This window comes from Anopheles ziemanni, chromosome 3 (genome assembly GCF_943734765.1).
Source record: "Anopheles ziemanni chromosome 3, idAnoZiCoDA_A2_x.2, whole genome shotgun sequence".
Classification (NCBI taxonomy): Eukaryota; Metazoa; Arthropoda; class Insecta; order Diptera; family Culicidae; genus Anopheles; species Anopheles ziemanni.
In genome coordinates, this window is record NC_080706.1 from 35,768,384 (window position 1) to 35,788,931 (window position 20,548).

Genomic DNA, 20,548 nt, shown 5'->3' on the forward strand with positions numbered 1-20,548 from the left:
GGCGGCCCCTGGTGTAAGGTATCGATCGAAATCATTAGGGATCAGTTAACGTACCAACGTTGAAACAAGAGAGCAATTGGTCAGGCACCGTAATTTTACTACGCGTAATTAAATTTAATGGCACAAATTGTCACGCATCTTGTATAATTGTACAGGCTCTGAAAATATGTTTTCTCAGCAAAAGATCGCAAGGATTAGCAAACATGTTTGAATAAGATAAGATCCCAGAAGAGGAGGATGTTTCCCTTTACCGGGAAGTGGGGTTGTTTTCCCTCTTAAGTGGATGAATGTTGTCGTGCGACTTAGCCAGCTGATTTCTCAAGGTCAAGATCGTGATCCTGCCAACCGAGGCAGTGCTTTGGTGGCATTGCGGAAGTACAAACAAGCGGTCAACAGTAACGGTTGTTTATTGAATCCAACAAATAACAGAAAGATCCTCTTCCATTCCGAGAGGGTGCCTTATCGCGGGGAGCAGGTTTCGAGTGGTAACTTTATTCTGTTTTATTCTACATACTCGCCCGCTGAACCTGGCCACACGACGGTCGCACGTGGTACGAGTCGTCAAGCCGCCCTTGTTTCGTCCTATTTCGTCCTTACGCTCCCTGCTTCATCGCAATCATTGCGTAATCTACACTCAAATGGCTATATGGCTTACGGAGAGACGGGAAGGTGGCACGGTGCTGGGTGCAGTCGCACTTCACACTATTTGCACACTATCTCTTGGCGGTTATGGTTGTGTGGGTTTAAACTAGCTTAGCGTCGGTCGGACACGCAATAGTGGAAGCGAGCCCGTGCTTCCCCCGACCGAGTGCTGCTGAACTATTTCTACGTTTTGTTGTTCTTTCTATTAGCAAAAGCATAACAAACACCAAACAAGTTGTGTATGGCGCGCTAGGGGCGATCTAGAGCACACCGCTCTGCGCCCTTGAACCCATTTCTAGCCGACCGCCGACAAATCTGGCACACGCGCGCGCGCAACGCTTCAAGCACGTCGTTGACGGCGCCGCGGGTAGGCGTGCGGGGTGGCCGCCTAGATAGTGAACGCCGCGCGGGGTTTAGATGCACCCATTTCTCAGCCGCTGCAGCACCCCCTGCTCGTACAGCTCCAGGGCAATGTCGCGCATCCGCTTGTGGTAGTCGACCGAGACCATCTGGGCGATCTTTTTCTCGTGGTTGTTCGTCTTGAAGTCGTTGATGGTGACCTCGTCCAGGTCTAGGATCTGGTTCGGATTGAAGGTGACGGCCGGCAGGAGCCACATGGCGATGCCTAGCCCGTACGGGAGGCAGCGCTCGTATTCGGCGCGCAGCCGACCGTACGCGAACAGGTCCTCGAAGCTGCGCTGCAGCTTGCCGGCCAGCTTCTGGTCCTCCAGCACGCACAGGTGCTCGTCCAGTGCGTCGAAGAGCGACCGCTGGTAGTGCAGCAGTAGGTCCCCGGTGTGGCGCTGGCGCACCTCACGCCCGGTGCTGGTGAAGAGCAGATGCAGGATGTCGATGACGGGCGTGGTGCAGCGCATGGTCTGCAGGTCGAGCAGCTTCACCTGCTGCCGGTCGGCGCTGAACATCAGATTGTTGACCCAGGTGTCGCCGTGGCAGATGACGCGCCACGATTCGTCCACGTCGTCGCACACGATGCGCGACATGATGCGGAAGAGCCGCCCGCTCAGCCCTTCGATGGCCTTTATCGGGCCTTCGAGGTCCAGCTCGCCCGCCTGGTTGCTGTAGCGCAGCGAGTCCAGCGCGCCCCGCAGCGACGTCTCGAGGGAATGTGTGTAGAAGTCGGCCGCTTCGGCGCAGAACACGATCTCACGCACCTTCGCGCAGACGTCGCCGTACTGGGCCGGGTGCAGGTGCTTCAGGATCAGCGAGAGTGCGTGCAGCTTGGCCAGCTCCTGCAAATACAAACATTCCAAAGCCCGGGAAAACCATCAGATCTAGTTTGTTCCAGCCTTGGCAGGGTGTTGTTACCTTTATGACGGCGCAGCATTGCGTGAAGCTGAGGCCAATGCGCCGATCCACCATCGCGTACCCTTTGGTCGTGAGATCCTCCAGGACGATGCGGTCGCCGTGGTCGTCGGAACCGGCGGTAAAACACTCCGGGTACGGCAGCTTGTACGGTGCTATCCGCCGAAGGATGGGAATGATGCTGGTGTACGCCGTTATTTCGTTCTCGAAGGCTGCATCGCACCGGAACAGTTTCCGCCGGTTCGGGTTGGTGATTTGGCGTTTGAAGATCAACGAAATGGTGAATACTGCATCAAGAGAAAAAGAGCATGGTTTTTTTAAAGTCGTGGAAAAATGTGTTAACAACTCTAATGGGTGTGAAACTTATAATTTATTTGTTTTAAACCGCCGTAAGAAATTAAATCTAGGGCGATAGTAACTGTTGTCCCGGAACCTTATTAATTGCAAATCCTACATGCTTTGAAAGTATTAGCAATTATTGCAAAAATCATGGTCACATGACTCGACGGTCCACTAAATTGCCAATATATGCGGAGTCCTTTCCGTTTTAATCTTATAACCTTTGCATTATTTAACTGTTGTGTATTTTAATTCAAGAAAGATACTTGAAAAAAACAAACAGTTGAACATACATTAGAAACTATTTTTACGTATGTTCGAATAAAAACAAATATGAAGTAGAATATTCTAACGATCTAACGTAAACCCATTAAAAAAAAAGGTCCTTGGAATACCTTATCTAAAATTGTATCATAACTTCCTCCTTCCTTCCTCCATTTCCTTCTTCCTTCTACATTTGATAAAGACATTGGATTATCAAAAAGTTTGCTTTGTTTTGTTTTCATTTAAATTTTTTGAAACGGATCGAAATTGTTTGGTAATAGCTCAGTCATCAATTTTAATTATTTTTGAGCTGCGTCTTTCGTTGCTGGATCGAAAGACCCAACTCACGATACATCTATAAAACTGGTCTATCTCAATATTATTTTATCAAATTTGGAAAATTTACAACAAACATATTTTTTCTCAATTATGGTTATATGGTGTAAAAATGCTTGGATTAGAGTTGAGTGAAACACTTCAATCTTTTTCAGTTGCTCAGAAAGAATTGGAAAAATGAGTTTATCTTGAAGTTTAATTTCCAATGGCATCCTTTACTGCAGTTATAATAAAATATGTTAAATAAGTTTTAGAAATAGCCTTGTTCAATCGGCGCTTACTTTTTTTTTTGAAATATTAAACTTCTTCTATTTAATGCAAATCGTTGTTACTGTAAGCAACAAATGATAAAGCTCTGTTCAGTGAATGAATTTGCATTCAACTTGCTGTGCATTGGGTCAAAGAAAGGCTCGAGCTGAAAATGTGCCACTGGCAATGGCGTAATAGACCGATTGTACGTATCGCTGAGATAACGTTTGAATCGGGGCTTGTGTAAACTCCGTGTCACAACAAAGACCTCACTGGTCGACGTCATCGATTGTCGAACCCCGAGCTACGTTCTAACCTATTTCCTTCGCTTGCCTACTGATAGCTTGTTCCGGCTAATGTGGGTTAGGTGGGAAACCTTGAATTAGTTTTGTCGCGCGATGTCCTGCCCGTCTTTCGACGAGGCCCACCGTGCACCGTACCCAATCAATCTCAGCTAAAACTCGTTAAATTCAAACATCCCCCCCTCGTACCCGGACTCTATTAACGGATCGGATCAATAAGCCACCCTTTGACTTCCGTGCTTTGACGTCGTGGGCATTAAGTGAATCCGTTGCACTCGTAGTGCATCGTAAGGCCAATGGGAGAGAGATGCATGTGAATGGCATAGGTCAAGGTTCGCCGGAATGCAGGAAGTGCTTTCGCTACCTTTTCTGCCCTCCGGCTGAAGCCATTGGATAGGGTTTCTTTAAACACACTACGAACTCGTGCAACTAACTTGGTGGAGAATTACCCAGCTTAATACGGGCTTTCTTATCGTGCACATTCGTTAGCGCCAGGTTTGGGGAAGGAAAACAATAGCGCTTTCCCGACCGTCGACAGCGTCGTAAAAAGCAACTGGGCACGACGCTGGTTCGCCTGGCGCCATCCGGAGGTCGTTGCATTTCTCTGCCATTTCGTGCAGTAGCACGTGTGTGCGTGTGTGTGCGCCGAGTATTTTCCTTTCGTTCTTACTTCCGTTCCTTTCCGAACTTGACATTGAAATGCATTTCCGCGCAGGAACGCGAATCGATTCCGAGCGTGCACTAAACCGCGGCAAGAACTTCCTTCGCTCGATGCATTGTCCCCTTTCATCATCGTGCGTTTTGCTTTTATTTAGCTTTTTAGATTGTTTGCCAAGGCAGCAAGTTTCTCATCGCAATTTCCTTCCCCGCCCCAGGGTGCACACTTCCTTCGAGAATGACTGGGCGTCTCCATCCTACACTTTTCCCACAGGGCTTTCGGTGTGAGCGGTATGGTGGGTCCACAATGGAAAGCCACGCTGGTGTCATCTCCGACCGGGTGAGGCATGCAGTTCACTGAGCGTTATGCTGGGCTTCATACTACTATCGATTACAGTTCACCCGTGGGTGTGTGACGATGATGCGGGGGGTGTGAAAAGTGAGGCGGAATTTCCCACCCTTATCATTGTCGCCGCATCCATCTTGCTCATCCAATACCGCTCCGGAGGGAGGGGAGTGCATTTTAAATGTTTGAATGCACACTGCACTGAATGGTTGGCTCTTTGAACTGCAGGTTTGGTGCTTGGCCGTCTTCTTCATGCCAACGCACGGCCAGGTCGGTCAGCTTCGAGGGTTTAGTTCGAGTGAGATGGAAAGGCCAGGTGAAGGTCGGTCATTGCTCAACTTAGAACAACCGCTGCGCCGCTGCAGCGGTTCTACGTGCCGCTAGACATGTTCTCGCATACAACTTTACGGGCATGGGAAAAATTGTTTTTACCATTAATCTTCTTTTTCTAACTACTTATGCATCATGAAATGTACTACCATTTGTGTTGCTTCTTGTGTCACCAATTTATGAATTGTGATATACAATTTACCAAAGGTTTTGTTAATTCGCTTTTCTTGTATGAAGTTTCTACGATGCTTCTGCCTTTTTTATTTTTCCTATTCAACTAAGGAAAGCCTTATCCTTTTCTAGAGCACTTCCATATAGTTTCAGTTGCATTTGTCTCTAATTAAACTATGCTTACTGAACATGGAACCAATTATATTTGTCTCTAATTAAATCACGGGCTAGGAGAAGGTTTTTCGAAGGAACTTTTTAATGCATTCTTATGAAACAGATAAATCGACAATAAGTCCTTATACAGTTAAGCTAAATTTGATTCTTACAGTCCAATTTAATTATTTATCTTTCTATCTCATGGAGTGTTAGAAAATTATATTTTTTAATTATAGACTCAGTCAGTTTTAAAAAAAATTTAAGGACATTACTGGACTGGATAGTTTTAAAACGCTATAGTCAAAAACTAATGATTTATCAAACCAATTGGAGCCTTAGAACCGTGAATTTAGGAACTTAGAATGTGTAACTGATTTAAATGAATTAACAATTGAACTTGGTAGATTTAGTGTGAACCCAAACTCGTTTACAGGCGAAACTCAAAATGGCTAGCTTATTGATAATGATTTTTGCTGGACGTAAGCTGAAATTTAACTTCGAGGACGATTTGGTTTTCCAAAACCAAAGTTTTGGTTCGTTTCTTACCGTGCGTTCGACCGTCGCGTGTCTTCCCGTTGCAATGGGCCACCACCCGTTTGATGATCGACATGTAGTTGTCACCCTCGCGGCTCCCCGGGCCGCAGTCTACGTGGTCCACCGTAAAGGTCTCCCACCGGTGCTCCGGCTGCTGCATCCGCAGGATGGCCATCACCGTGTCTTTCCGCTCGATCGCGTACACATCGCGACCTTCGTCGGCGAACTTTCCCACCGCAGCAAGCTCTTGTTTCATGGCGTCCGAAGTAAATCCGCGATGCTTAGCACCGCTACTGTTTTGCAATGGGTTTCTCCTGCAAGCTACTTTTACTACCTAGTGTACACGTACCACGCACAATCACATACACACACATACACACACACACGCGAAACAACTCTCTCTCACTTGCTCCTTTCCTACCCCCGAGCTTAAGGTCGACACATTAAAACAGTGCAGAGTATTAAAAAAGCCCAGCCGACTGGGATGATCACATTTCTTCGGTAAATGCACTCGTCGCTACGCACTGAGAGGCCGTACACTAAGCCGCACGGATCACCGTCGCCATCCGACTCGCAGCACTCGTCCTTGACCAACGGCGGTCCACTACGTCACGGAGTGTGCGTGTGTGTGCCGCTAGCTGGCATCATTTCACTGCCACCAGCAGCTGGGCGCATTTCGCAGCGTGATGCTGGCGGTTGCTACGAAACGGCAAACGGCGGCGACTGGACAGAAAAGGGTGAATCACGCGGTAGGCTCCGACAGCGGAGACACTAAGCGGACTCGGACGGTAGTACACTCTCGGCGGCAGCTGCAAACGAACTGTTTGTTATTGCATCGCCCACCGAGCGGTAAAGGCGACTCTGGCCGGGGCCACCACCACAGCATTCAACCGTTACGGATAGCACACGCGCACAGACGCGCGATGCAAGCTCTCCAAGCTTAGAGCCGCCCGGTTAGTAGTGTGTACTAGTACACCGTCGTGCTTCTCTTTTTCGCGTTAAAGGGTTAATCCCTATCGCTCTCGTGCTCGGCTGAACTGAAATGAACCAAGCGGATGAATACCGGTTCGCTATCTTGCAACGGTAACCTACATTTCGGGGACACACAATTTGCGCGCCTTTTTTTACCCCGGACCGGGCGGGAGGGGACACAACATTAACGAGACACTCGAGTGTAGACTCAGGTGAGTTGATGGGATTTTAAATCAGTCGTAATAAGCACAACAACTGTTCTGCCCACTGGAGCCCCCCCGAATAAACGGAGCCAATGGGAACGGGCGTCATTAACGATCAAGTTCACCGCTGGAAACTGTTTGGCACGCATTAGTCTATGTATACCGTAACCGTGTAGGCGCGTTACCCTCCTAAGACCAAACTCGATAAAATTCGAAACCGCTCGTTTTTAGCGGGAGGAGGGTGGACCGGGTGAGCGGACTGAAGCGACGTGGTTCAGGTGTGTTTGTCGTCCTTGAAAAGATTCAGCGGGGCAATGAACGGCCGAACCGGCAGACCGGCGGGGTACGTTGCCCCCCTCTTCGCGCCGTCCGCGTGTGTGCATCCAATGCACTTGACTTCGAAAAGCCACAATAGTCTGCATAGCTGAAGACCGATTCGACGCCGACTCGCGGCACGCGGTTCACCTTCACCGTGTCGGCACGCACGGCGCATCGTGGCGACGGTGGCGGGTTGGATGCTTTAGACATGCTCGGTTTGATGTCTTTATTCTTTGCAGCGGTCATTGTTGCTTGTTGGTTTGATTCCCCGTTTTAAATTAATTCATTTTTTTATTCTTTTTTCAGATTTATTCTGTAGTATAAAATCTGGAGCGAAGTGGAGCTTTTGCAAGAGCAATTGGTCACAAAATTGAAAACTGGGAATGTTTACAGTTATCTTGAGTCACTTTTCTGTTTGTATCTTGCAAGGAATTTATTTTGAAAACAATAAGACGCACAAAGTGATCTAATAGTCGATTCTTTATACGATCCGATCAGTTGAAGCCGAAACCAACAAATATATTCATGCTTTTCCTTGATGGGGGATGGAAGGTCTCAGCTGAAACTAACCTTTACCTTATGAAACGTAAATCTTGTTTAAAAACATATTCCTAAGATCCTCCACGGTCAGCAAGTTTCTCTCAGTTTAATTTCAATATTTCAAAACCCTATTACGGTGGATTGAAATGAGATTGCACCAAACGGTCATGCAAAATAGTGAAAATTCATGTAACGTAGAAATGTTTTACCTTTCAATAAAGTCTGGAGGAAGTATTATAAATCTATATATTATAAATAATTCTAATTTTCATACTCCCTGTGCTTCATTTAATTTAATTTAATTTAAATTAATTGTAATAAAAATAGCACAGCTTTGGTATGTATGATTCACCTGTTGTGCCTTTATTGATACAAGAATAGCTTAAAACATGTTTAATCCAACATCAATCCACCAATGAAATGCTTCCCGACAAGGCCACCAGCTCCTTCTTAACGGGCCAAGCAAGAAACAAAAGTTTATGTAAGCAGCACCTCAAAACTTCCGAAATCGCACAATTTGTATTCGTTCCAGGTGTCACGGTGGCCCTTCGCGTTCGGGCAAGTGAAAGCAAACTGCGCGACATGCAAAATATTGCCAAATACCACGCACCATAAAATGCTTCTACTTTTGGTAAAATATTCCGCCAGTGGTCACGCATCGTTTAAAATACGACATGCGACAAGCCTTGCCTCCATTTTTAGCTACGTGTCAGTTGTTTGTTTTTTTTTTTTTTTAGTTTTTGGGTGAAATGATAAAAGGAGGTTTCTGGGTAACAACCGCTAGCGCATGCGAAGGTTGCACTTTTGGCCCAAGCCAGCTCGTCAGAACGGGTAAAACTCACGCGTGCCGATTAACCGTTGCGTACACTTTATGGCAGGTTGTACGCCATGATGCAATAATATGCACAGAAGATTGATTAAGCGTAAAGAAAGTGTATGTGACACCATACCCCATCCTCGGGAGACTACAATGGAAATTGTTATGTCACCAGCTCCGGACGTCTGTTGGAACTTCCAAAGGTAATGAGACTGCGCGAAACACATATTCGATTGCGCAAACCTGCTTATGCGTCGGCTGGACGAACGTGCTGATCGGTTTGAAGTTCGATGTATAAAACATGCATACGTATCGAAACGCCACCAACATTATAAATATTCACAAAATGAACTCAATCCAATTGCTCATTGGGTGTATGAATAATAAGTTGTACTCCGTTGTGACTGAAGTGTATTGTTTCGCTCATTGTCATAAGCTACCAATGTTCTTACGATTGTCCAGGATAGTTATGACGTACAAAGCCTGGTTCCAAAGCGAACTAAGAAAACGTCCGTGGTCTACAAAATATGTCGTAAATATGCTGCTGGCTGTTTACTTTCCATGGGAAGTGGACGACCATGACTTAGCAGAATCGGAACGGTAAGTTTGGGTGAAACAATGAACAGTATTTAGTGAATTATCAGTACAAAGAGTGACAATGAAAATGATTCAAAACGAAAGCTTTATTTATCTAACCATATTGATACTTGAAGGCACAACGCTTGTTTGAAAATGACAATTCATTTTAAAGCAATTTGATTGTAACATTTATTGGCTAATTTGCCAATTGAGCTTTTATTCGACATATTTAACTACATTACAATTTATCTACGCAGGAACAAGCCTTTTGACTACCATTTCTGTACTATAGATCAAACTTCTGTGCTAGTTTTTGTCATAACTTACATGACATTGTTTAAACCAGGGTTCTCCAAACTTTTTTTAACGCGGGCCGCATTGGTTGGAATAACCGTAGCGTTGGGCCTCGTTTACCCAAGGAGGAGGGCCGTAGTTTGGAGACCCCTGGTTTAAACCATTGTTTGTTACACAGTTCAACTTAGTACAATTAGTTGAGTTCCATAATTAAGAATATTAATGATTTTTTGGAATGATATCCAGCTAAACAGTAAAAACAGAGAACAGTTTTTTTTAAAGATTACTTTGTGTCGAAGACATTCGTAACATTAAAAGAGAACGGAATTTGTTTACCGCCCGCGCTGGACGTTCACATTTTTTTGATTCTAATTCATATTTGAATTGTACCAGTTGGATTCCGAAATGTTTCATGGGAAACGAAATTAGAGCAGTACGAGTCTGGGCTCACCAGAGGGCGCTAGCTTAGGCCAGGAGATTTACTTTTGCCAAAGGTGATTGCATACACAGCTGTGCCAGCCTCGATTCTTACATTATTATTATTATTATTAGTATTATTATTGCTATTATTGTTATTAATATTATTATTATTATTATTATTGTTAATATTATTAATATTATTATTATTATTGCATTTATTAGTATTATTGATTCGTTTGATTCGAAGAACAAGCAAAAAATATTGCAATAAGTATTTCGTTTTCTAATTATATCAATTGATTAATTCAATATTTCTGTGCAGTTTACACCCTTTTGCGAATACAACTGTTGGTCAAATTAGCAGAGAATCCAGGTTTAGTTTAGCATCGATTATCGAAAACAGTCCAATCCTTAAAATCTCATTCAAGTTTGATTGTCCTTACGTTCTCTCTACAAGCTTGCCTGCATTTCAAATTTATCTACGAAGGATAGTGCATTTCCTGACAAAAAGAAGGGGTCAATCCTTATCATACAGGTTTTTTAAGTACCTAAAATATCAATCTTTAAAACTACTTCTTGATGTTATGAATTGATCCGTTTTACAACGCAAAAGTAACAAGAAGCCAACCCTGCACGATCATGTAATTGCTTTCATAAAACGTGTAATTTATCTGTCAGTCAACAGAATCACACGAATGATTAATTCACCGGTACATCAAATTACATGCTGCGATAGGTTACCTCTTACAGGTTGCATTACATTTAGTGTGTTATTATTGCATTATCACCATTATACGTGAGCATTGGGTGTTAAGGGACTTAACCTTCCAATTTAAAGTTATTAGTTGCCATTGAAGTTGATTGTTTCCCTTAATTTAAACTACATCAATTAAAGAGTTGAGTACGGAAAAGATTTTAAACTGATTAAACAATTACTATTCATACTTTGAAGTTTTTATTCAAATTTCCTGGCATTTAAGTTAGACCATCATGGTTTTCGTTCATAATAGATTAGTTGCAGTTCGTCTACTTGTTACCTTTTTATTTTTTCTATTATGGTTCTTCGTTTATAGCTTCCGATAGTCAAAACAAGTAAATTGGTTTGTAGTTAACCATAATCTCCTTAACGGCAATCACTTTGTTTCACATTAAAACAGATCTTGAAGATGCTAGATAATGATTGTCTTGCACGATTGTCTTATAAGTCGTAAGTCTCAAGTATGGTTTAGAATCATAAAAACCCCCAAAGAACGGGCTCCAAACGGGGGTCGAAACTTTGCGCTTCCGTTATCAGCTGGAAATTGAAATTCAACCACCCCAGAAACCGGTGGGTTTTTCGAAATTAAAATTCAAAGCTCCCAGCGCAAACATTCATCAAAATTCAACGGCAGTCCTTTCCCTGCTGCAGCGGCAGCCCCTGAGCACTCCCAATTCGTTACACTTATCCAGCCCCGGCTCGGTTTGTCTCCGAGGCTGACGTTTGACACCGGGCAAATGGTGCGATCCGTGGTGAATTTACGCATCGCATTACCGCGATCCCCGAAGGGGACGACGTACGGGGTGGTAAAACAGGAAAAACACAACTGGAAAACCCGCGGAAAAAAAGGAGAGCGTGGAAAAGATTGAAAACCCATGACGGAGCCGATAATCTGCTTTTGTCGAGGCAACGCGCATGCCGATGAGGTTTATTCGGAGCGGTTTTTATCGCTTCCCCGCTTCGGACGCCACGCGGTGGCGATACAATAGATTTCAATGCCGACAAAGCAACGCCTAATCTCATTCGCGGCGTCCTAGGAGAAGGTGAAAGAATCGAATGTTATCAAGTTGATTGTTTTTTTTTTTTTTTTTTTGACGGGATGGGATTACTACGTATTGCGGAATGTGGCAAAGCGATCTATTCTGGTTGATCATTTACATGTATCATTCCGTTAACCAGTTTTGTGAGGCGATCTAAGTTTACCTGCTTCTAAAATTGAAACGATCTTGATCCTGCTTGTTTATTATTTTCTGCTGACTGAACTGAAAAATTGTTCCCAAACCTCAACATGGTTCGTAGTGTTTTTTACAAAGTTTAGTCCCATGCTGATCAGCTTGAAAACGCAATCTCAATAACTTTCTGCGCATATATTGTTGGCCGCTCTTTCCCTTTGTTTGCTGCTAATGGCATGGTGTAACAGATTGATATTACAGCCGTAATAAGGCGCATTGAAGCATTAACACGCAACTGCGTCCATGCAAAAGTGGTTTCAAAAGACATCCCACCGGCTTCGTTCACTATCATATCATTACACGCCGTGGATATGAAAATCGCCGGCCGGCCCCGTCCAGCTGTAGCGCAATTTCATCGCTTTTATTCGCCGGACAGTTTATTTTTACAATACGTGAAACGTGAAACCGTCTCGTGCCCTACGGTCGGTTTAATTTCATTCTCCTTCGGCACGCACCGGTTGACGTCGGGGATGTCAGTCAAGAACTTATCATTGAAATTACTGAAAATAATAAAACCACCGCCTCGACAAACGCGTCCCGGTCCCGGCGATGACTGCCCGGCTAATTTTATGCATTTAAAGTAATTCTGCTGGAAAATTGTTCATAATCAAACCGGGTGTACTACCTCTCCGCGACCCCTCCCCCGCCTCCCGAACCACCTTTCCTTTGCATTTTCCCCGTTTCAGCGTTTGATTGATTGCGCCTTTGCGCCAGGGAAGACTCGAGGGTGGCGGGGAAAAACCGCTGGCCGGAAAGAAACTGCGCCACGGACACCGGCACGACACGGCCTGACACGATGTGCCCGGTGGCCTTTTTCCACACCGCCTCCACCCGCGGATGATTGTTGTTGGCGGATTGATGCAAAATCATTCGCGTAGAAACTGGCACCGGAATTAGATTGTTAGTTAGTTAGCTGGCGTCCCGCTCCCAACCGGCCCGTGGCTCAATCCGGCTGATCCGGGGCGCCCTAAAGCTAAAGGGCCTTCGGTATGCATTTCGATGTTGCCGCCTGCCTGCGCCAAGGCTAGCATTATCGGGGCAATTATTACAAAATCCGACTCAACCAAGGATGGAACCGGGGATCGGATCGGAGGGTTGCGGGCGGATGATCAAGAACATGATCAAAGTAAGCTGTTGCCCATCGAATCGAAAAGCCTGGCCGAGAAAAGGTAAAACGAGGAGGAGGAGAAAAAAAAGAGGCCACAAGCAAATGGGGGAGCGAACCATTTTATTTTTCTTTTTTTTTCGGTGTGTCCACGGCCGCAATTTGACTGCATTTCGCAGTGCACTTTCGCGCAAGGTGTAATTATCCGACGTGCACTTCGCCTCCAGCCAGTGGAACCGGCGCGCGATCCGGGCAGTAGGAGTGGCCAATGATGGCGGACTGCTCGATGAGGCTCGCGGGAAATCGCGTGCACAATCGCAACACAAACAAAAAAACAACACCTCAACGTACAGTTGCTAACGAACGTGCTCGGACAGCTGGGTGGTTTCCACGTGGGGTTTATAAATTCTTCCATCACCGTTCCTGAAATCTTAGAAACAAAATAACGAAATTCTTTAAACGTTTTAATTTAGCTCGACTTTCCTATTTTTAAAAGTTTTACTTCATACTGCTTAGTACGGATAACTTCCTTTTCTTGGCGTAACGGCCGTCTTTGGTTCGTTGGGTACATGTAAGCCCGTCTTAACGAGCTTTTTGTCCCTTTGTGTACTTGTCATTGCCCTTAATTTTTCTGTACTAAAGGTCTAAGTTGGAAATTGTTACAATTATATCTATAAATTCATCAAAAGTATAATGCGATACTCAGTTAACCAATCTAAACAAGTTAGACAATTTCTTTTCTTTCTATTCCTTATGGCCTCCAAATCCCAAACTGAGCGGGCTTATTGTTAATACTTATCTCAAATCAGCTCATTCTTTTCTTCTTCTTTTTACAAATTCCAATTTATTATATTGGTCATAGAGGATGTTTTATGTGAAATGATTTTTCATGATCGCACAATGCACGCACCAATTATTAAGTCCTTTGATCAATTTGCACTGCGATAAGGACAGTAATATGCTTGGGTAACAAAACACGCTTTTTCTCGTGAATCGCTGGCACCTTGAGACGGAAAAGAAAAGATCAGAGGGAAACAAGACAAACGATAACATATTCTGACTATAGTTTAAAGGAGAATATTCTCAATGATAAAGCAATATCTAAATATACCAAAGCGAGAAATATTAGTGATAAATAATATCGGTGGTTACTTTTTCGGTCTTAGATTTTCATCGATCAGTCTTCCCATAGGCAGATCCGCCATTTGGAAATGTGCAAGACATTATATTTGCTAACCCATATGTCCATTACCCTGACTTTTCTGAGAATTTTTCTCTTTTTTAATAAATTCCTTGAGCTGATATCTTTAGTGTACGTTTGCGGATTATTCTTGTTAATTCCCATATTCTTTATGTACTTTCATTCGGACGTAAATCCACAAACTCGTCACTCGTTTGAAAAGACAATTAACTTTTTGGCGAAATAATTCCCACATTGAAATTTGAAAAAAAAAAATATGGAAAAAAAGTACGGAGCCCTCGACAGATCGGGTCCTCAAACAGCTGCTTAGTTTGCTTGCTCTATGAGCTGAGCGAGCAACTCATTTGTGGTCGGCGTTTAGTAAGCGACCAACCCATCTGGGGTTAAAGTTGCAGCAAATTAAATACAAAAACTACGCTAAATATCCATATAATTTTTATATATAATCTTGTACAGTGCAATCGAATGAACTACGGGTTTGTTTGTTTACGTATTGATCAGATTACAGATGCGATTATAGGGTATGAAGGGCAACATTCTTTTTGACAGATTGAATAATGGAACTACAAGTTCACACTAGCGATTACTCTTCGTTCCCCGTACCCTTTGGAGTAAGAGAAATAATTAAGTACAATTTTCATTATTGTCTGACGCACACAAACATTTGCAATATTGAAGAATGTTTTTGTGATGGAACTTTTTAATTGGTCCAAAAGTAAGTCCAAACCAAACCGAACATTTCACTTAACAAAATATCCATTGTACGAGCGCTTTTGCTAGCAACTGTACACTGGTAGCCACGTGACGGAAGGAGGGCTCCCAAGGAACTGATCTTACGGTGCGCGGGCAAATTGTCAACAGTCCGTGTCTTGGCGGTTTGGTCAAGCGATACCGGGGCTGGGATCGAAATGGAGTCGAGTGGGTTGATATCGGTTGGATACAGCTCTGAATCCTTCTACGGTGCAGCACAGCCCTTTGCGTTTCTACCCGAGCATCCCGCTTTTCTCCCGCCGCTTTATTATCCAGAAATTTATGTTTTAAATGCTAATTGCTCACTCTTTTAATCCGGCCGTTCCTTGGACTCGTGGTGGGAAGTAGGGTAGGGGATAGGAAGGAGGCGAGGGCGGGGATCCCAAATCGAAGGATGAGCATGGAATATATGGCACTCAGCGTGTCGTTTCATCGCGCAGACGAAATTTATAATCCCGTTCCCGTTCGTTAATGTACTTTCTTTCGCTTCGATCTTCTTTTTCTTTCCTCCCCTCAACGTTCGGAAATGTTCGAGTGCATTCAGCGAGCATTCCCGTTGACCTGATGGGGTCGTGTTTTCTTTTTTACGATGTGACGAGATGCAGATCCCTGCTTTTGGACGGGATCTGCCGATTTTCACGCTCGTCATTCGCGCAATGGCGCTCGTAAGTGTTTTTTGTTTGGTTGTTTTGGTGCGGAAAATCCCTACAACAACCCAATAGGTGACGATGAACGATGATGATGATGATGATGATGGTTTGGCACTTCAAAATGGAGACCATACCTACTTCTACCTTTCCTCAGGTCACGCACATAATTCATTAGCTTCGTTTGGAAGCTCGGACAAGTGTTTATGCCGGCGAATTGCATCGTCGTCTGGGTGGCGTTCGTTTTCCGCGCGCCGTACAAAATGGCAATCCAATCATGGCGTTTGGCGGACCTTCACCACCCCCGCCACAGTCCTTTCAACTCACACCCCCCCCCCAGGACCTCCTCGAAGCGGAGAGCCTCCTCAGCCAATCGATGGATGGATGGCTCGAATGCACGGAATAATGGACGAAATGCTGGAATGTTGTATGTCGGCGTTTATCACACACACAAACGCACACACGCGCGCTCGCACGCACGCAAGAGGGACGTTGGAGGTGGGCCCCAGGTTCCAGGTTCGGTCTTGAAGACGTGTCGACCGATTGCACAAGATGGACCCGACCGACTTAAAACCGCCCGTCTGCCCTTGACGATAACGACGTGCTGGGGCACCGGGGTTGCATTGAAGTGCATGGATGCGAACAGGGTAGAAAAAAAGGTAAATGAGATAAACAAAAAACAACACACACACACACACTCGTCGCATGCCAGCGTTCTCCACTAAGGCCTCCCCGCCTTTGGAAGCTGTTTCGTTCTGACGGAAAACGCATCGAACGCGCATGCGTTGCATCCTCGGAAATGGTCCGGTCGGCCCGGGGGGAGCACAGGGGATGGCACGCAGGTTGGCAATCAATGGGGGGAACGATTTATACGCAACGGGTTTGCGCCGCATGGGGACACAGCGCAGAAACGACGATCGCGACGATGATTGGCGCAAAAGCTCCCCCGATGAGGCAGCCCGCGATGAGAAGATGAGAACGCAACAACTTCGACGATGCTTTGGCTGTTACTTTTGCTGTTCTTGTTGATGTTGTTGTTGTTGCTGCTGATGATGATGATGACATTCATCGATGCTGCTGCTGCTGTTGCTGCTGCTGCGGCCGCTGCCGCCTCATTTGTGCCTCGTTCATGTTCATCTGGCGGGAAAATGCAAATGCAAACTTATTGCAACGAGTTCAAGGGAGAAATCAAACGGCGCAAGCAAAACACCGCAAGCTGATAGGGAGGAGGAAGAAAAGCGGCAGGCAAATCCCGCGCCCGTGATGGGGGGAAACGCATCATTCGATCCGCATGCTGTCGCTCGGGCGAAGGGAGAGGGGGTCGGGGATGGGGATGAGGGCTTTAAAAATAAAAGACTCCCTCTTCCGCTCCCTCGCGCTGGGGGTGCATTTGCAGCATCTGCATATGCACGAATGCACTGCGAAAGATGCATTTTCGCTTGACGCTTGAGAGTCGATAATCCGATGCCACCGCCCCGCCACACCATGCCCTTGTTTCGTCAGGGCAAGGGGAGGGGAGTGCAGGGAAGACTGATGGACCATATCGATGGACAGAACCGCGCACAGTGGCTCACTTAAAGGCCATCCATTGTATTTTGAGTATTTTATGGAAACGTTGCGTCGCAATATTTCTATCATAGGTTTATATTTTTTTCAATCACACCAGAACGCATCAACATGTATCAAATTGTAAATCCAAACTTGAAAGTATAACATCGAAACTAGGTTGTTGCTCTGTTTAGGTAAAATTTGGAATAAAAGAGGCAAACATACTGGTTCCACCAATTTTTTGTTTCTATCGATCGGTGGAATTGAATGTTTCTCAAAAATTACTGATGTAATTTTTTGGAACATTTTTGTTTTTGAATTAATTTCCTGTTCGATACAATCTTCACACAAAGTCTCAACATCTTTTATTCACCTGGACTAAATCAATCATCCCTTTGCAGAGTAAAGAACGTCTATAATGGATTTCTAATTTGTTTAAATCTCCTGCAATACGTCTTGATTTCTAAAAGAGACATCAACATAAATAATTGTGCTAAGACAAGTTTCCTTGTATGTTTTTCTGGTATACTTCAAGGAGATCAATGTTTTCACATTTCGGAAAATTGAATGGAACCTCAAAGACAAAGGGTTTACTCGATATCTTGGAATATAAAAGTTTTGTTTACTTAAGGTTCATCAGGAAACAGAAGATTTTATTTTATATTTGAAAAAATATGCAAGTCGTATCTGAATGACTCTGTGCAAAATATTACTTGCTGTTATTATATACTCCAAATAAATTACATTTGGTCATTTAAAAAAAAGCTTCAAAATTTGAGTGCACAGTATAAAACAATAGTTTGCAGTTATGGGTGTGAATTTGCTTTTGTTTTCAAGACTGTTTTTTTTTACTTTATTCAAAAAAGTGAAATCAAAAGACCCCTCGTCAAGCCTCTGTGATTGCGGTGCCAAAGTTGGAATCTGGAAGTAGTATCGGAAAGTACCTGGAAATCCACCATCCCTGCCTGCGTCCGCGTCGTTCATTTTGCGAAACAAAACCCTCGGCAATGAAAAATAAAAAAAAAGCATAATACTTGCACACATACACACATACACACATTCGATTGAAAAGATGCGATCCGATGCGATGATGCTGTGCGCAGAAGATTTAGCGAGATGAGATATTACTGCATTCTTATTATACGTTTTCGGTCGCTTTCGGTTCGGAGATTCCCCGCGGGTCTCGTACTACCTTTGTGCCACCTTGCCAGCACTCCACCCCTCCCCACTCCACCGAACCCAGCCCCGATCCGTGGCTCCACCGGCATTGGCGCGTTGTTGATGAGATTAAGAAACCAAAAAAAAACATGGCTTCAGGAAAAAAACTCAACTTAAATGAAATCCTGCACATCTCATACGGAGATGTGGCCTGACGGACACCACAAAAACCGTCCAGGGTGATGTTGTTCGGTTGCACCGGCGGACAAAGGGGGGCAGTGGGGCGAAAAAATAATACCCAGACCGAGCGCAAACGAGATTGGTTCCGATAGCCTTTTAGCTGCACTTTTTCCTTGCATCTGCATGCTCTTCTTCGCTTCCTTTCCTTCGGGTTTTGTGAAGAATTTTGTTTCCTTATTTTTTTCTTCCCCTGTTCTGTTTTCTCTCTTTAGTTTGCATCAAGTTCAAGTTGTTGATGTCGGAGCTCGAGGTGCATTTCTGCATTGCATCTTGTGTTTCTTTCCCCTCCCCCCACTCCGTCTTCCCTTTGTTCCATCGCGTCCGTTTTTTCCATTTATGCAATTTTCTTTTCCGCCTGCCGGCCCGATCGATGAGGTGTTCCTGTCGCTTGTGTGTGCAACGGCAAAGTCCCGAGCCAAAGCCAACCATTAATCGCCAATTAATTGCAATTGGAATTATTAACCGAACATCAAACCTGTGGCGAAGGCGTACGAACGCTTGGTAAACGGTGAACGCAAGCGAAAAAGAAGCGCACCGAGATACCGAAGATCGATCCCTGGGGATCCGATCGATAATCGGATCGATCGGGATGCAAACCGGGAGGGAAGAATTTAAAAAGAAACCCTCAAAACCCAAATACATCACGGTAGCCGATCGGTGGGGCAGAGATGTCTTCCGACGTGGGTTTGCCGATGTCATCTCACCGAGCCAATGATCTTGCTTAAGAAAATGTAAAACACTCTCTTCAAACCTTCCTTCGGTCCGACGTTCCCACATAAATCAGCGTTACTATCAGTTTTGCATTTTTGCATAAACAAAAGGGCGAGATTAATCTGATTCGCCGTTAAACGGTCCGACTTTGGCCGTGGTCGGTGTCTTCGGAGGTAAATCAGTAAGCTGGTAGGTAAGTTTTTGTTGCCTTCCGTCGCTTCCTCGGTACTATTAAGTACGCACAATGCCCTCCCCGCCGGCCCCGGGCCCCTTTTAATCGGTGTCCTGCCCTCACCCTCCGTCTTCGGAATCAGCCCGTTGATGGACAGTAATTCATTCCGGCCGTTCATAATTCATTAGTGCGCCTACCGCACGGAGGACGATCGCGCAAATGACTAAGTGCCGGGTGATCGCTACCGAGCGGGGCTTTGGCGAATTTATTTCCCCCCAACACTTGCAACGGGGTGAAAGAAAGCAACACCTTGGTGGCACATGATCCATAATTGGCAATTGCAAAACGAAAAACAAAAACAAAAATAAAGGCAACGGGGAAAAACTACGGTCTAAAGAAAACCGGGCTACGGAAAGTAGAAAAGAAAAACCTCCCATATTAATTTCATTCCGACCATTCCGAGCGAGCAGCGGCCAAAACCGGGCGGCGAAAGCTTAGCAAATACGACGCATTCCGGGGCTTGTCAATCTCGGCCACCCCGATGGTCGCCGTCCGCCATCTTGCTCCCCGTCTCGCTGCTCTCCGGGGGCCGTCGCCGTATCGTGACTTAATGTAATAGATAATTTAGTCTTATGAGTGATGAATTATTATCATTTCATTAGACGCGATGCGTGCGCGAAGCGAAACACGAAGGTGAAGCACAATCGCATGTGTGTGTGTGTGTGTGCCGTGATTGTTGGTTTTGCTTGGCATTGGGCGGGCAGCGATTTGCGGCCATCTGGAGAGAAGGCGGCCTTGGTGCGGTCCATTTTTATACGATCCCAAAGCCCCCCCCCCGATTCCCCCCTTTCCCAACGCACAGGAGGTGCCCTTCCAGGGAAAGGTCGTTTGTTTTAATTTACCCGCTTATGTTTCACACGTTTGGATTTGGGATTTTATCACTGCTCCGCCCGGTGCACATAACTATTGTTGACGACGTGAATGACAAACGGAAGGGCTGGATGGAAGGTGGTTTGCACGGAGATAGTTTGCTACTGTTGTTTACATTAAATTACGAATTAAACTAGTATAATTGACGGGATTTCTCCGCAGGAAGGCTTTATATGTAGAAATAAAACAGGTAAGCGATACTGATCAAATTGAATTATTCCGTTTTCATTTCACATAACTTGTTATCGCTCAAAGCACTAATTAGCTGTGTTAACAATAGTGTTTGAATTTTTTTACGAGTTGAT

At 44.9% G+C, this 20,548-nt stretch overlaps 2 protein-coding genes across 2 annotated transcripts in view; one reads left to right on the plus strand and one right to left on the minus strand.

Moving 5' to 3' along the window:
• Nucleotides 1–20,548, plus strand: part of LOC131289364 (protein Pixie) — a 369,862-nt gene that overhangs the window by 4,100 nt on the left and 345,214 nt on the right. The window lies entirely within an intron of this gene.
• On the minus strand, nucleotides 616–6,036 carry LOC131289369 (uncharacterized). Its single transcript, XM_058318605.1, has 3 exons — nucleotides 5,662–6,036; nucleotides 1,969–2,252; nucleotides 616–1,892 (listed from the first exon to the last, which is right to left on the minus strand). Exons 1-3 carry the CDS (start codon nucleotides 5,903–5,905, stop codon nucleotides 1,056–1,058), a joined length of 1,365 nt encoding a protein of 454 aa, XP_058174588.1. The 5' UTR covers nucleotides 5,906–6,036; the 3' UTR covers nucleotides 616–1,055.

What these genes read in the sequence shown, in the direction of transcription:
- LOC131289369 (XM_058318605.1), bottom strand. Translation starts at nt 5,905, where the DNA reads ATGAAACAAGAGCTTGCTGCGGTGGGAAAGTTCGCCGACGAAGGTCGC. An exon ending in ACGCGACGGTCGAACGCACG is followed by an intron (nt 2,253 to 5,661) that starts GTAAGAAACGAA and finishes CTCTTGATGCAG; the next exon opens with TATTCACCATTTCGTTGATC. An exon ending in AATGCTGCGCCGTCATAAAG is followed by an intron (nt 1,893 to 1,968) that starts GTAACAACACCC and finishes TTGTATTTGCAG; the next exon opens with GAGCTGGCCAAGCTGCACGC.